The following is a 14,509-nucleotide window of genomic DNA, read 5'->3' on the forward strand; positions in this document are numbered from 1 at the left end:
TTTAAATTTTTTTTTTTAAAGATGTATTTATTTATTATATGTAATTACACTGTAGTTGACTTCAGACACTCCAGAAAAGGGCACCAGATCTTATTACGGATGGTTGTGAGCCACCATATGGTTGCTGGGATTTGAACTCAGGACCTTTGGAAGAGCAGTCGGTGCTCTTACCCGCTGAGCCATCTCACCAGCCCCCGGTTTTGGCATTTTCATCTTTGAACTTTCAGTTAACAATATTAAGCCACTCTGCTACACAAGAATACTCAACAGACACACGCTGGATTCTAGAATCATCCATTCTTCCTAAGAACAAGGACCCTCGTATAGGAGCTTCCTATGGGATTGTTATATAACTTACTTATAAGCATGCGTGTATAAAATGAGGGTCTTCTTTGATGATGATTTGTTAATTTGGGGGTGTGAGGCAGGAGAAGCCACCATCGTGGTGACAAGAGTTTACCAACGAATGTGGTTGGTCTTAGAGGCGTAGTCAACAAGGGTGCCTCCTCATCACAGACCATAAGAGAAACCGGACCTTAAATTTATTTCTACCTTTCATCTGCTGGATGACCTTGGGCAAGTCATTTTAATATCCCGAGCTGCCAGTCACAATTTATTAAATATTATAATTACAGTACCTCAAGGTATTATTGTGAAATATTGACGGGTGTAAAGTTCTTGCAGTATAGTGTGACACAATGAACACTCTATGGCGTCAGTTATCATCATCATCATCATCACCACCACCACCACCACCACCACATTGCCTGTGATACCAAATAGGAAGCAACCCTTTCAAACATGGTCCATAAATATGACATCCATACAAATAGTGCTTAGTGCTGTCTTCGGTGGGGTTCTGTTGGCGGAAGATTCTGAGACAGGTTGAATACAAGAAGTGCATAGGGGTGAAGGGAGCAGGGAGGGGAAGCCGTTTCCCACCAAAGCCTCCCACAGCCCTAGTGCCACTCTCTGGGGCTGGCCGACTCCTCCGAGTGGACAGTCTTCATGTTTTCTCACAGTCATTTCAGGCTGGCTTCACTCACACGCATAGGAAAGAAGTAGCAAACAGGGCAGATAGATCCATCCAGAACACCATAGCAGCCACGACACAGACACTTTTAGAATTAATTTTACACTAGAAAATAGGCTAAATTTAGTGTAATTGGGGTGATTTAAAAGCAATCAAAGATTATGACTTCATTAAATACAAAATAACAATTGAAAAATACACCCCCATGCCAATTACATAATGAGAATTTTGAATAAACATATGCCCTGCTGCCTCTGTAGCCTCTGCCCCGCTTCTTACCTGACTCACCTGGACCTTTCTCAGTTTCTGCTCATCCCTTCCGATGGAGCACACGCCTGCCCACCTTCCACCCAGCTGATTGCTCACCTGACTCTTGAACTCACCTCTCATTGGAACCGTGCGGTGCTCCCCCATTTCACTGCTTAGCACCCTGGCCAACTCCCAACTCAGCCCTTCTCATGATATGTGTTTATCCTGTATGCTTTGTGACTGTTTCCCATGCCCCATGGCAAGCTCCATGTGTTTAGAAACCATGTTTATTTTATTTCCCATTATATTCCCAGGCTACAGGATCATCCAGTAAGTGTATGTAGAATGAATGAATGAATCAATCAATCAATCAATCATTCAGTCAATGAAAAGAGATCAGGAAACTCTGTTTCCATGAGGTGTACTCTGGTCTTATTGAGGCATAAGCACCCCTCTCTCTCCCCATTTCTCCATTGTGAACAGCATAAGTGTGCAGTCATGCTTCCCATAATAACTTAGAACACATAATTCTTTTCTTAATGACTCTTGGAAAATCTATATTAACAATAAATACTTGGCTTAACACATGGACAAAAACATGCATGTCCACATAATTCAGTCTTTAAATATATAGAGTACTGTCCACATTTATGTGAAGAATCTTTACCCAGAGAGGGTATTGGGTTACTAGATTGCTCATCCTCTTTGTGCCCAGTAGTGAAACATTCATTAAAGTAGGAAAGGTAGTCAAAAAGTGGTATGAGTAGCTTTTTTTTAATTGAAAATAAATTTTATCAAACAGTACATTCTGATCAGACGTTCCCCTCCAGCATCTCCCAGATCCTGCCTCCCACCCGACTCATCCAGCTTCACACCCAAGCAGGCCGATTGAAAACTAACAAACCAGAATAAAACAGGGCAAACAGAGAGGAAAGCAAAGCAAAAGGGAATAAGAAATACAGGCATGCACAGACATACTCATGCATATGCACACACATATTCATGCAGTACACACACACATGCTTATGCATATGCACATACATATACATGCATATGCACAGATACACATGCATATGTACACATGTGCCCACGCATATGCACATATATACACATGCATATACACACACATGCATATGCACACATATACTCATGCATATGCACATATATACGCATGCATATGAACACATATACTCATGCATATGCACACATACTCATGCATATGCACATACATATACATATGCATACACATATTCATCCATATGCACACACATATACATACGCAAAACCCATAAAAACACAAATCAGGAAACCACAATAGATAAGCAAAAGGCAAGTAAAGTTAAAAAGAATTCCTGAGCAAAGCATTATGAGACAGAACATCTCCAAAAAATACTGCTCGGTTGGCCATCTACTGCTGGGCTGTCGTGGGACCTCCCTTAAATGTGGTTTGTGTACCCAGTGAGACTTCACTGGAGAAAACTAATTTTCCCCTTGTGAGCAATTGTCAATTGGACATAGCTTCTGGGTTAATATGGATGGGGCCCTGTGTCCTCCCTCCACCCCCAGCTCAGCACTGGGCCTGTCTGGCTTTGAAGTGTACAGATCCAGAATGGGTAGCTTTTTATTTCATCCTCTTAAGAACTTCTCGAAGCTTTCTGTGATTGGAGAATGTCCCTCACTTGCATCCTCTGATCTTAAGAGTGGGCGGTCACCATCATTGCACTAATGGGTCAACCTTGCCTCCACCTACTCCTTGGATTTTTAACCTTCATCCAGGATGTCACTAATGCCACCCTTTCTCCCTCAAGGTCCTTCTCAGCTGGCATCTGTAACACCGTCCAGTGTGAGAGAGGGCAGCATACCTGGCCATCTCTTGTCTAAGCTGTCACCCTCCTGAACCTGTTTCTCTGTCCTGAATGTCCTCCAGTTCCCACCCCAGATCTCACTGCCTCCGGTACCCCTAACAGTGAGTGAGTACCCTCACGCACCTCCCGGTACCCCTAACAGTGAGTCCACTCACGCACCTCCCAGTACCCCTAACAGTGAGTCCCCTCACGCACCTCCCAGTACCCCTAACAGTGAGTCCCCTCACGCACCTCCCCGGTACCCCTAACAGTGAGTCCCCTCACGCACCTCTCTGGTACCCCTAACAGTGAGTCCACTCACGCACCTCCCCGGGACCCCTAACAGTGAGTCTGCTTGTGGTGTTCCTCTTTTAAGATCGTCTCTGTGCTCCGTGTTGTCACCTCGTTGACCCACAGTTTTTTTAATTTCACAGTTTAGCTCACCCTGCCTCTGCCTGCACCTTTGTACCCCTCTCCTTACAGGCTTCACTTCTGCCACACTGTGTCCTCTTGAGTGAGCCTGGATGGGCCCCCCACACCTTCTGCCTTGATCTTTCAGAAAGCTGCTGGTTCCTGCAGCCTCATTGCCCTGAGCTCTCTCCAACGTGCAGTGGCCTGTTCTCTCTCCCCTGGCCTACGTTCAGTGCCAGTTCACCCTTAGTGGGCTTGGCACTGTTTATCGAAGAGATGATGCTCTACAGTGAACTGGAAGCAGAGACGATTCCTTCCTCAGAGTTTCATTCCGTGCTTCTGTCTTTATTTGCTCCGTGTGTCAGTCGGCCTGCATGGTGAGCTCCGAGCTCCATAGGCGTTTGGTTGCCCACAGGTGTATTCAATACCATGCTCAGTAGTAGGGTTTCAGCTCTACAAAGAGATTGACAGGAGAGCTTTGAACCTACCCACAGGGGGCCCAGCACTCATTCCCCTAGATTGCTATTTGTTCAGGCTTATGTCTTTAGGTCTGTATGTAGCAGCTACTGATAACAGTGACTTGTCACCTGCAAAACAAATCTTGAAAAGAAAATTGAGTCCAATTGTCCCTCCAATTCTAAAGGGATTGACTCCAGAGTCCCTACAAACAAAACCCAGGGGATTTCAAGTCTAAAATAGCATAGTGTTTGCGCATGGCATATACATATCCACTAAAGATTATTTGTAAAATCTAATCAATAGAGTTTGTGTGTTGTGTAAATAGTTTAAAAATAGTAAGGACAGATTCGATACGTTTTTTCAAATACCTTTACTTTGTAAACCCATGGGGACAGGGGCAACTATAAGGCCATAGCGCGAGAGAGGGGCCGCCTATAGGAGAATGCTTTATTAGTTATTAATTACTTTATTAGCCCAGAGGACTGCAGCAGAGATGAATGCCTCTGGGGTGGGGCAGTGGACAGGCCTCTCCCTTGGCCTCCTGCTCCTGGGACCACGTCTGTCAGAAGCAGCCTGTGTTGTACAGACTGTGTCAGATGATGATGGCTGCCACCCTTCCAACAAGTGTACAGTACACTACAGCCCTGACAGGAGGAAATTCGGTATTTTAAGGAGCAGCTTCTTTCCCTAAAGCCCAGGACCGTGCTTCCAGACAGACAGACAGCAGGCTCATGTGAGTGAGGACCAGTCGGGACCAGCTCGGGTCTCCAGCACCAGCTGCTTACCTCATCGCTTCTGCAGCAATTCTTCCAGCTCGAGAGCCTGCCATCGGCCGGCGTTCTTCACTTCCCCTCTGACCCAGCACTGAAAGCACTCCTCTACCACCATAGCCCCACCCTCCACTCCTTTAAGACCCTTCACAAAAGCCCAGTCCCATTTGTGTCTGACCACCTACCTGGTCTGTGTACAGTGCAGCCGACTGCTTAGATCTCAGCCGCGCAGGCAAGAGCTTCATTCACTCTACCTTCTCACCTCAGGCCAGCTCCACTTACTTCACAGACTCCCAGCAGAGCTCCCTGCATACTGCAGCAATCACATAGTCCCCTCATGCTTTAAATCCATGGCATCAAACTAAAAATGCCACCCGAAATCTCTGCACGACCCCACTTCGTGTGAACTTTCCTTTTCTCTCCACTGTCTCCGCTACCCTGTCCTGGGTACTCCCCTAGAGCCTCACCGCACCCTGATGTCCTCCTCTATATCTGCTGTTTCTCCAGCACCCTCTCCTTCTCCGGAGCCTTTGTCCCGGCCCTGGCCTCTTCCCACCTCCCTAGAGACTCCTACAGCTTCCTCCACTGGCTGCCCAGTGCCACTAGTCACAATCAAGCTACCTCATTTAAACTTCTCTTAATGCGTTTCATTTCTTGCTTCTTCTGTTTGTTTGTTTGTTTTCACTCAGCTCTGGACTAGAGTATAAGTTCCCCAAAGATAGGGACCTGTCTGCCTCGTTTACCTCTGTGCTGACTCACCTCAGTTGTACCATGTGGCCTTCGAGGGCCTTGTAGGAAGTGTTCACCAGAGTTGTCCAGAGGAAACCAATACATGGCAACATTTGTAACAGAAAAGGCCAAATTACAAAAGCAAACTTCTCTATAATTTGTTATACTAATCTTTGAAAATAAGATTAAAATAAGATCTGTCATTATTTCTTAAGCAAAATGAACTGGGGAAAAATAAAAGGGGTAAGTATGTGAACTGAGCAGAACATCCTGAGCCTCTTACTGGTGGTAACACAGCGTCAGACTTCAACTTTGAAGTCTATTCCCGGAGTGAATCTCCTGTCCCTGTCTTTTCTCCGAGGAACACCTGCTTTGGGTTGAAGTCCCCAGGCTTGCTTGAGTATCTGCCAGGCTGGCATTGGTCTTCCTGTGCTGTCTGCCTGACCGTAAGGAAGGAAACTTTATATGCGTTTACTCTTTTCCTTGCTGGGCTTTAAGTGCTGTAGCAGCTGCCTCTTACACATTGTTATCTAAGGATGATTTATGAATGAACATTAATGAACCTGAGTTCCTATCACCTTTCAGCATTCTCTATCACCCTGGTTAGTTTTCAGAGTAGCACACTACAGCCCACCTCATCTCTATGAGTTAACAGTGAAGCGCATGTCTGTCGATCATGAGTTCTCAGGCATTTCCACTGGTGATGTGTTGCAGCTTGAAGCTGGATGAAGTTCAATTGGATCTGAAGTGTTTTCGATGTTTCTTTTGCTTCACACAGTTTTGTGTGTGTGTGTGTGTGTGTGTGTGTGTTTTGCTGGCACATGGTCCTGTGGGATGGGATGTGTTGTCCACGGTGAAACACATCACCAACCCAGAACCAGAATTGAGAATGAGGATCACTCACCTTGCACAGGCTGTGTCCATGGACAGTGTTTTCAGCCTAGGCAGTTACTCCATCCCCCTTTTTTTTTTCTTTCCGTTTTGTTTTGTTTTGTTTTGTTTTTCAAGACAGGGTTTCTCTGTATAGCCCTGGCTGTCCTGGAACTCACTTTGCAGACCAGGCTGGCCTCGAACTCAGAACTCAGAAATCTACCTGCCTCTGCCTCCCAAGTGCCAAGTGCTGGGAGGCGTGCACCACCCCTGCCCAGCCAGTTACTCCATCTTTTATACAACCGTGGTCACAGATGAGCCACAGGGAAGTTAAGGATTACCCAGGATGTCAAAGGAAGGAGCAGAACTAGAATTGGGGGTCATGCATAACCTGGTTGCAGTCTGTACACTGACTTGATACTGGGTTCTCTCAGCAAGTGGAGAGCACATCCTCCTCACCGTGTCCCTTCTTACTTTTGATGCAGATCATCTGGGCTCTTTGCCTGTGCTGTCAACTGTATTTCCAGCAAGATGTCCATAGCATTGGTCTGAGAGAGGAATGAAGCAACAGGGTGAATTTTCCCAACTGATGCTTATTTTCACTCTTAGATGGGTTACCACTGATGGGTGTTTCCAGTTTATCATTACATTATTTTCAAAGTATACTAATATTGTTTTAAACCTAATCAATATTTACTAAAACATTTTAAGGGGCTGGAGAGATGGCTCAGCAGTTAAGAGCGCCAACTGAGCCGGGCGTGGTGGCACACCTTTAATCCCAGCACTCGAGAGGCAGAGGCAGGCGGATTGTGAGTTCAAATCCCAGCAATCTCATGGTGGTTCACAACCATCCGTAATGAGATCCGATGCCCTCTTCTGGTGTGTCTGAAGATAGCGACAGTGTACATACATATAATAAATAAATCTAAATAAATAAATAAAACACTTTAAGAGAAAAGTGTTATAAACATTGACTTTAACACCACCAGTCTTACAACATCCATTCAACAGGATGTTGGTAAAGACTCCCACCTCCTTATGGAAATATGTGAATTCATCGCAGCAGTAGCAGGTGACCACCAAAGAACCTGAAACCACCATGAAGAAAAATAAAATGCGAAACTCAGGCTAACGTGAAGAATTATCCATCATACATTCTCACCCCAAGCTCAATTTATACATGTAAAGACAGAGTAGAAAGAAAAAGGGAAATACATTGACTGAAAAGGTTAAGAAAATGCAGTGATGACTGTTGGCCCTCATGTCATCTTGGCCATCAACGCTCTTCACCTAGGACGGGCCATTTTCACTGGTTTCTAAACTGCAGCTGATACGAAGCACAGCTTATTGGAAGTGCAGTCAAGTTTAATTTTCCTGTAGTCTTGCCTGCTATTTAATTTAAAATAACGAAAATCCAAATATTAAGGATGAGACAATAAAAGGACAGCCTTCCTGGGGGAGACTTTCTTCCCTGCTCTACTGGGAAAAGCGAGCGAGTTAATGAACACTCGTCAGTTAATTTTTAATGCCTAAGTTTCTCTGAGCGCTGAGGACAAATGAAGTTAGGGTAAGTTCTAAGTAGAGATATACCTGGCATCTCACCTGGACTCCTCTTCCCACCTCAGGCCGAGTTCTCTTTGGTTCTGAGAATTCTGTCAGGGACAGTCTCAGGATGTGCTGGTCTCTCTGACAAAACCTTGGTTCCTGTAGGGTCACTAACACTGCCAGTGCAGCCAAAGTCTGGAGAGTTTTTAGTTTTTAAATTCTCAGAAACACGGCGTGACTATGACAGAAGTAGTTGCTGGACTGCAGGACGAACGATGTTTTCTGGAGCTGTGGCCAGACTGAATCTGTGAGGCACATCAGCTGCTCTTCACTCCGATTGCCTTTCCCACTACACAGTTCAAAACTGGCTGCTCTCAGAACTGAATTTAAAGCAAGATGGAGAGGCTCTATGGAGCTAGAACGATGGAATGCTTGACTACGGAGACGTGGCCAGATACCACAGTGAGCCCACAGATCTCCTGGCAGGCTGTGCTCCTCTACAGTTGTCATTGCCCTCGTGGGCTCATCCATTCCCGACGTGTACTTGATTTTATCAAAATCAAGTATCCGGCATTGACCCTTGGCTATCTAGGCTAAGAGGCTTCTGGCTCCAGGGCCCTTTTCTCTTGCCATATTGAAAGCACCCTCCACTAGCACAAGACCAAGTGCTTGTGATGAAGTTCTGAAGAGACTAACTACTAGGTTAACTAAACCAAATTACTGCTCATGATGTTGATTGATGACTGGAGATCTGCCTTGGCTGTAAGGTGGCTTTGGCTTCCACGCTCCACCCGAGTCGTTCTTATTTATCTTCTCAGGCAGGGTGTGCTGGGGAGAGAGATGAGCATGCTTAATTTGGGATGTGGATCAGAGAGGGGGGCAGCTTTTAACTGTTCTGTACTAGAGTGAGAGTAAATGTTCCATTGGGTACTGATGAAACACACCTTCAGTCCCACTCAGGAGGCAGAGGCAGGTGGATTTCTGTCAGTTCAAAGCCAGCCTGGCCTACAGAGATAGTTCCAGGACAGTCAGGGCAACAGAGAAACCCTGTCTCAAAAAAATAAAGGAAAAAATAAAGGGAAAAAAAAGGAATCAATGTTACCGCAGATGTCATTAATTTCTGTTTAGTTCTAAAGCTATTAAAACTTGGAAGACTATATTTGTCATATAGTATCTTATGAAATGACCTAAGTGACGTCCCTTGGTAGCCTTTCCTGTTTGAACAAGGGTCTTCCTGTCACCCATGGCGCCTCGCACACTGTTACCTACAACTCCTGTTCTGTGTACCCTGGGCGGCAGAGCTGCTCTCATCTCACACAGTGCATTTTCAACTCTAAGAAATGAACACCAATGAATAAAACAAAACAGTTTGAGAACTTTCCTTCCCTATCAGTATTTTAGTGAGCCAATTATTACTTTAATATAAGATCTGCGTTTTAAAGACCCCTAACCGTTGTTGGTCAGACTGAAATACTCGCCCCCTTCATCCCTTACACGCACCGCGTGTCCCGCACCCGGTACCAAGCGATCACCTTTCTACCGAGACTCTTACCTAGCTAGACACAGGCAGTTCACTCATTCCCGAGCCGACGTCACTCCCCACGAGACTGAGAGAGTGCAGTGTCCCTTGTTATTGCCAGTGGGGACAACCTGTGAGGGAAGCCTGAAGCCATGGATGGAACTGGGCACACACACGTACATATAATGAGGTTTAATCTATAGGTTAACCCAGTAAAAGATTAACTACAACCTTAATAACATATAATTGCAATAATAAGCTATAATGAAATTTATTCACAGTTTGTGAATTGTTTATTTCTTGAATTTTCATTTGCCATATTCAGAGTGAATCTGACCCTGGAAACTACAGAAAACACAACCATGGTTAGGAGAGATAACTTTAGCCTGTTTTGTTTCTAATATTCTTAAGGCTATGCTCCATTGCAAATTTAGCCTTTTTGATGGCAGGGTGGTTGCCAGTAGAACCCCTTCACCTTACAGAGGTTCCCTGACCTCGTTACTACTAATGGATCCCTAGTAACTCAGCGTGTTGTGAAATTTCACATTCATTCATGCAGGACAGTGAGTGAATCAAAACTTAAAATGTCTTCACTACGCCCTTTTAGTGACACCTTACCACTTCCATCAGCAGTGAAAGGACGCCGATGGGCACGCCCAAGCCAACAGTGTCACCAGTATCACACTGTTCTGATTGAAATAGATGATTTGGTCTTATATCAGAAGGTGCTGCACTGTAACCTTTATTTCACAAGTCCTTTTATAGAAAAGTTAGTACAGGTTTATTCATTTTTAAGTATTAATCTTAGAATTCTAAAAGTGTACAAATGGCATTTGTCTTTGGATTCACAAAAAAACTCTATATATTCAGATGTGAATTATTTAAACTCCCACAACACATGCACTTTTGCTTTTCAAGCATGAGTTATAATTTAATTAAAAACTTCTGGTGCATTGCTAGTGTTTTAAATATTAATATGTTCCATGGATCACTTTCGATTATCTACTGTCTTGAAATTCTTGAAGATGTCAGATTTTTAAGATTCCCAAAGTCGCACTTGGAATTGTCTGTTGAGGCAAAGGGGACTGTGATAATTACACACATCCATTACAGCAGCAGAGGACATAAACTTGGGGGAGGCTTAATGGGCATGTCTCCGTGACAGCTAGCAAAGAGCATTTGGCATGATTAAGGGCGGATTTGAATGCGCTTGAAAATTCACTCTCATTATGGACGCCCAGTGGAAGTTGCACCACAAATACTGAATTCCCCAGAAGAAGAATGGAAAGGCAGGGAAGCTTTGAAATCCACTGTGGCCATCATCCACATTATTCTCTTCCCATTCTGTCTTTGCGCTGTCAGAATCACTTTGTGATGCCCAATCCCACTTCCTCCATCTCAGCGAAGAGGCGACCTGTTGGTCTCTGTGTTTCAGATCGTCCGACGCTACATCAAGGACTGGCTGGAGAGAAAGAAGCCGCCTTTCGGTGTTGTCAGCAGTAGTGTGCTGCTCATGATCATCTACACCACCTTCTGTGACACTTTCTCCAACCCAAACATCGACCTGGACAAACTCAGCCTCATCCTCATACTGTTCATAAGTAAGTCACAGGCTGTCACCTGGCCTCCCCCACAGCATTGTGAAGCAATTCCATGCTCTCTGCTTAGCTGACATTACGTTTACTAACTGACTTGACTTTATCAATGTGTTCTCTAGAAAGACATCAGCCTGACATTTGAAGCTTAACCTGTTTTTATGTTTTGTGCACCACCACCGCTAATAGGAGATATGCTAATATGTCCTGCATTCAGTTCCATCTGTGCTGCAATTCAATAAGTCACCAAATTAAGTTAAACTCAGCCTGCTCTCGCTATCTTCAGATACACCAGAAGAGGGCATCTGATCCCATTACAGATGGTTGTGAGCCACCATGTAGTTGCTGGGAATTGAACTCAGGACCTCTAGAAGAGCAGCCAGTGCTCTTAACCTCTGAGCCATCTCTCCAGCCCTCAGTCTGATCTCTCGTGATTTCAAAAAGATTTGTGACATGTGATGTCATTTTGTGTGTGTGTGTGTGTGTGTGTGTGTGTGTGTGTAATAATTCAGCTCCATTGGATAATATGTCAAGTTTCCATCATAGTTTCTAATGAAATTTTATAAAGAAATGGTTCTTCGCTTTTCAGGAGCAGCAGACTATAAATGTCAATAACTACTTAAAGCTTTAAAAACAACTTTGTATTCTAGTTATCCTAATTCCAAGCAAGACTTTTAGTAATACTATAATATCAAATAATCTTCTTTTACCATGGAGATGAGTTGTTTCCAGGTACGCATTATGTTTATGTTTATGCTGTTCAGCTCCTGGTTTAAGCCAGTCCTTTTAATGAGAAAATGAGATCACTAAACCTACGATAGTCAGAGAGGGTTCTAGCTCTTCCTGAGTGCTAATGCCATCATCTGTGTGTGAGAACAGCTTAGTCCAGCCATCTGTGCCTCTGTCAGACAGGCATTTGGTAGAGCTCAGCAGGCTGCCAGAGCCTCTCCTGCTGCCGGACACCACTCACCCAGTGTCTTGTTCTGTCTTTTCCTCAGTAGTCTCCGTCCAGCTGAGCTTCATGCTTCTGACTTTCATCTTCTCCACACGGTAAGTGGTTCGGTGTCTCCCGTCGGCGTCTCTCTGTGGCTGCTGGACCATGTGCTGTCCTGCATTTCCTACTCTCGCTGATCGCTTTCTCTATGCTGCCTCTTTCAAACTGCCGACATGGCCGGCGGGGCTGGACCGGGCCCATGTTTCACTTCCCTCACGAGCTGACACGTCCAAGTGGAGACCTTCTGTCTAGGCTTTCTCCAGTGTCCCAGCGAGATCGTTTGTCCTCACCATGTACCTATCGTCTGCCAATGCCTTAGCAAGATATTTAAAATGCAATTAGTCTTTTCCTCTGAAACTTCCTCTTCCCCCCTTTAAACAGACAATCCTTTATTTTTTAACTAATTTATACACATAAGCACTGTATCTTGACCATGTATGTCCTCCCCTTTCATTCCTTCTACTTTTGGGTTATAACCCACTGAGTCCAACTGACACTAGGGTTTGCCATGTTGGACCATCTTATTGGCTTGATGTTAAGCAAGCCATTGTAGCTTCTGTGAGCTCCTGAGTGCAGTGGCCATTTTATGACCAAAAGATGGCATCTGTAGAGCTCTACAGCTCTTACATCCCCCTCCTCCCGGGGTGTGTGTGTGTGTGTGTGTGTGTGTGTCTGTCTGTCTGTCTGTCTGTCTGTCTGTCTGTACGTCCATTCAGGGTCTCACAGTGCAGCCCTGGCTGGCCTGGAATTCATTATACAGACTAAGCCGACTTCAGCGTCACCGAGGTTCTCCACCGCCACCTATTTTTCTTTTTGCTGGAGCCTCCCTCTCCAGAGTTCCTCAAGCTGGACTCCTTAGCGTCATTATTTTGTAGATAATTACCTGAGTCTGTCATACAGATTCTACTCCCAAAGCCACTTCCCTCATCCAGTCCCAGATGCCATGCTAACTACATTTCTAGCCTCAACTTTTTTTGCATTTGTTTATGTGTTTTGGTTGGTTGATTGGGTGGTGGGGCGTTGTCATTGTTGTTGTTGTTGTTGCTGCTGCTGCTGCTGTTTGGTTTGGTTTGGCTTTGGGGTTTTTTTTTTGGGGGGGGGGGTGTTTTGGTTTGGTTTTGGTTGTTTGTTTTTAAGACAAGGTTTCTCTGTGTACCCTGGCTTTTCTGGAAGTCACATTGTAGACCAGCCTGGCTTCAAACTCACAGAGATCCTCCTGCCTCTGCCGTCCAAGTACTGGGATTAAGACAGGTGCTACCACCAGGTTCTTAGGACTTCCAGTGACTTGGGTCCCTGTGACCACAGCATTGTTCTAATACCTCCAAAGCTTAGTTAAAAATAGAAGGTAGTCTATGTAAACAGAAAGGGGAGGAGCAGAATGAAGCTCACCGTGTGAGTCTGCTTTGCCACTGTGAGAGACCATGTGTGTCCGTTCTACCTAAGCTTTATGTTGAGGTAAAATCTTGATTGTTTCCTAGAGTGCTTTCTCATTTCTCTCTGTCACTGAGGCCCTCCCTATGCGCACCCTGGTTCTAGTGTGTGCGTGCGTGTGTGTGCACACACACACACATACACACGAGCACTGCCAAAGAGTGGTGGAGTTGTCTTCATGGAAGAGACAGGCTCTCTTGTAAGAAGCAGCAATGTTAGCACACATACATAGCAGGATGTGGTGGACTGCGGCAGAGGAAGACCCAGACAGGCACTAGCTGTGAAGAGGAGCAACGGATCAGGTTCCAGGCCCATGGGCTGTAGGTGTTCACAGTGAGTTCTCACAAGAAGGAGTCTGACCTCACAGGAAACTGACATTCCACCTCTCCGTTTGTGAGAGGCGAGGTCGGGGCCTCATACCAGGTTCCTGTCTGCGAGTTTAGCTGATTGTTCAGAGTCAATAAAAAACAAACTGAATTGATCGCTACAATTTGAAGCATTTTTCTAAATTTGAGGTTATGCTTTATGAAGTAAGAATAAATCCTAGAGCAATTAAGTCATAAAGAAAACTGTATGTGTGCTGTTCCTTGTGGTGAGGTAGTTTTCAGAGCTAGTGATCCTGTCAGGTGACAGACTTTGTAGATATCCCCTTAGGGACTGAGCATTTCCTTGAGAACCATCCTGGTTTCATTTCCTGTTGCTGGGATAAACACCCTGGCCTGAGCAGCACAAGTGAGACAGGGCTTATGTGGCTCAGGGTTCCAGGTTCCGGCCCAGCACTGCAGGAAGTCAGGAAGCCTCTGGTCACATCACACCCACAGGCGAGAGCAGAGAGCAGTGTGTTAGTGCACGCACGCCAGTGCGCAGATAGCGTTCTCTACGCACAATCCAGAATCTCCTGCCAAGGGAATACTGCCACCCACAGTGGGCAGATCTCCCTGCTTCAGTTAACTTAGTCAAGACAGCCCCACAGACATACCCTACTCTAGACAGTTAACTTAGTCAAGACAGCCCCCACAGACATACCCTACTCTAGACAGTTAACTTAGTCAAGACAGCC

General features: G+C 45.2%; 1 protein-coding gene across 2 annotated transcripts in view; it reads left to right on the forward strand.

The window, feature by feature from the left end:
• The window catches only part of Slc10a7 (solute carrier family 10 member 7), a 234,269-nt gene that overhangs the window by 186,142 nt on the left and 33,618 nt on the right, over positions 1-14,509 (forward strand). Inside the window, exons 8-9 of one of the 2 annotated variants that reach the window (XM_021220146.1) lie at positions 10,865-11,030; positions 12,023-12,074. In XM_021220146.1, the coding sequence (XP_021075805.1) occupies positions 10,865-11,030; positions 12,023-12,074 (218 nt within the window). Of the gene's footprint in view, positions 1-3,090; positions 3,234-10,864; positions 11,031-12,022; positions 12,075-14,509 lie in introns of those variants that run through there. The other variant, XM_029532633.1, reaches the window with a different exon arrangement.

This window comes from Mus pahari, chromosome 20 (genome assembly GCF_900095145.1).
Source record: "Mus pahari chromosome 20, PAHARI_EIJ_v1.1, whole genome shotgun sequence".
NCBI classification, from domain to species: domain Eukaryota; kingdom Metazoa; phylum Chordata; class Mammalia; order Rodentia; family Muridae; genus Mus; species Mus pahari.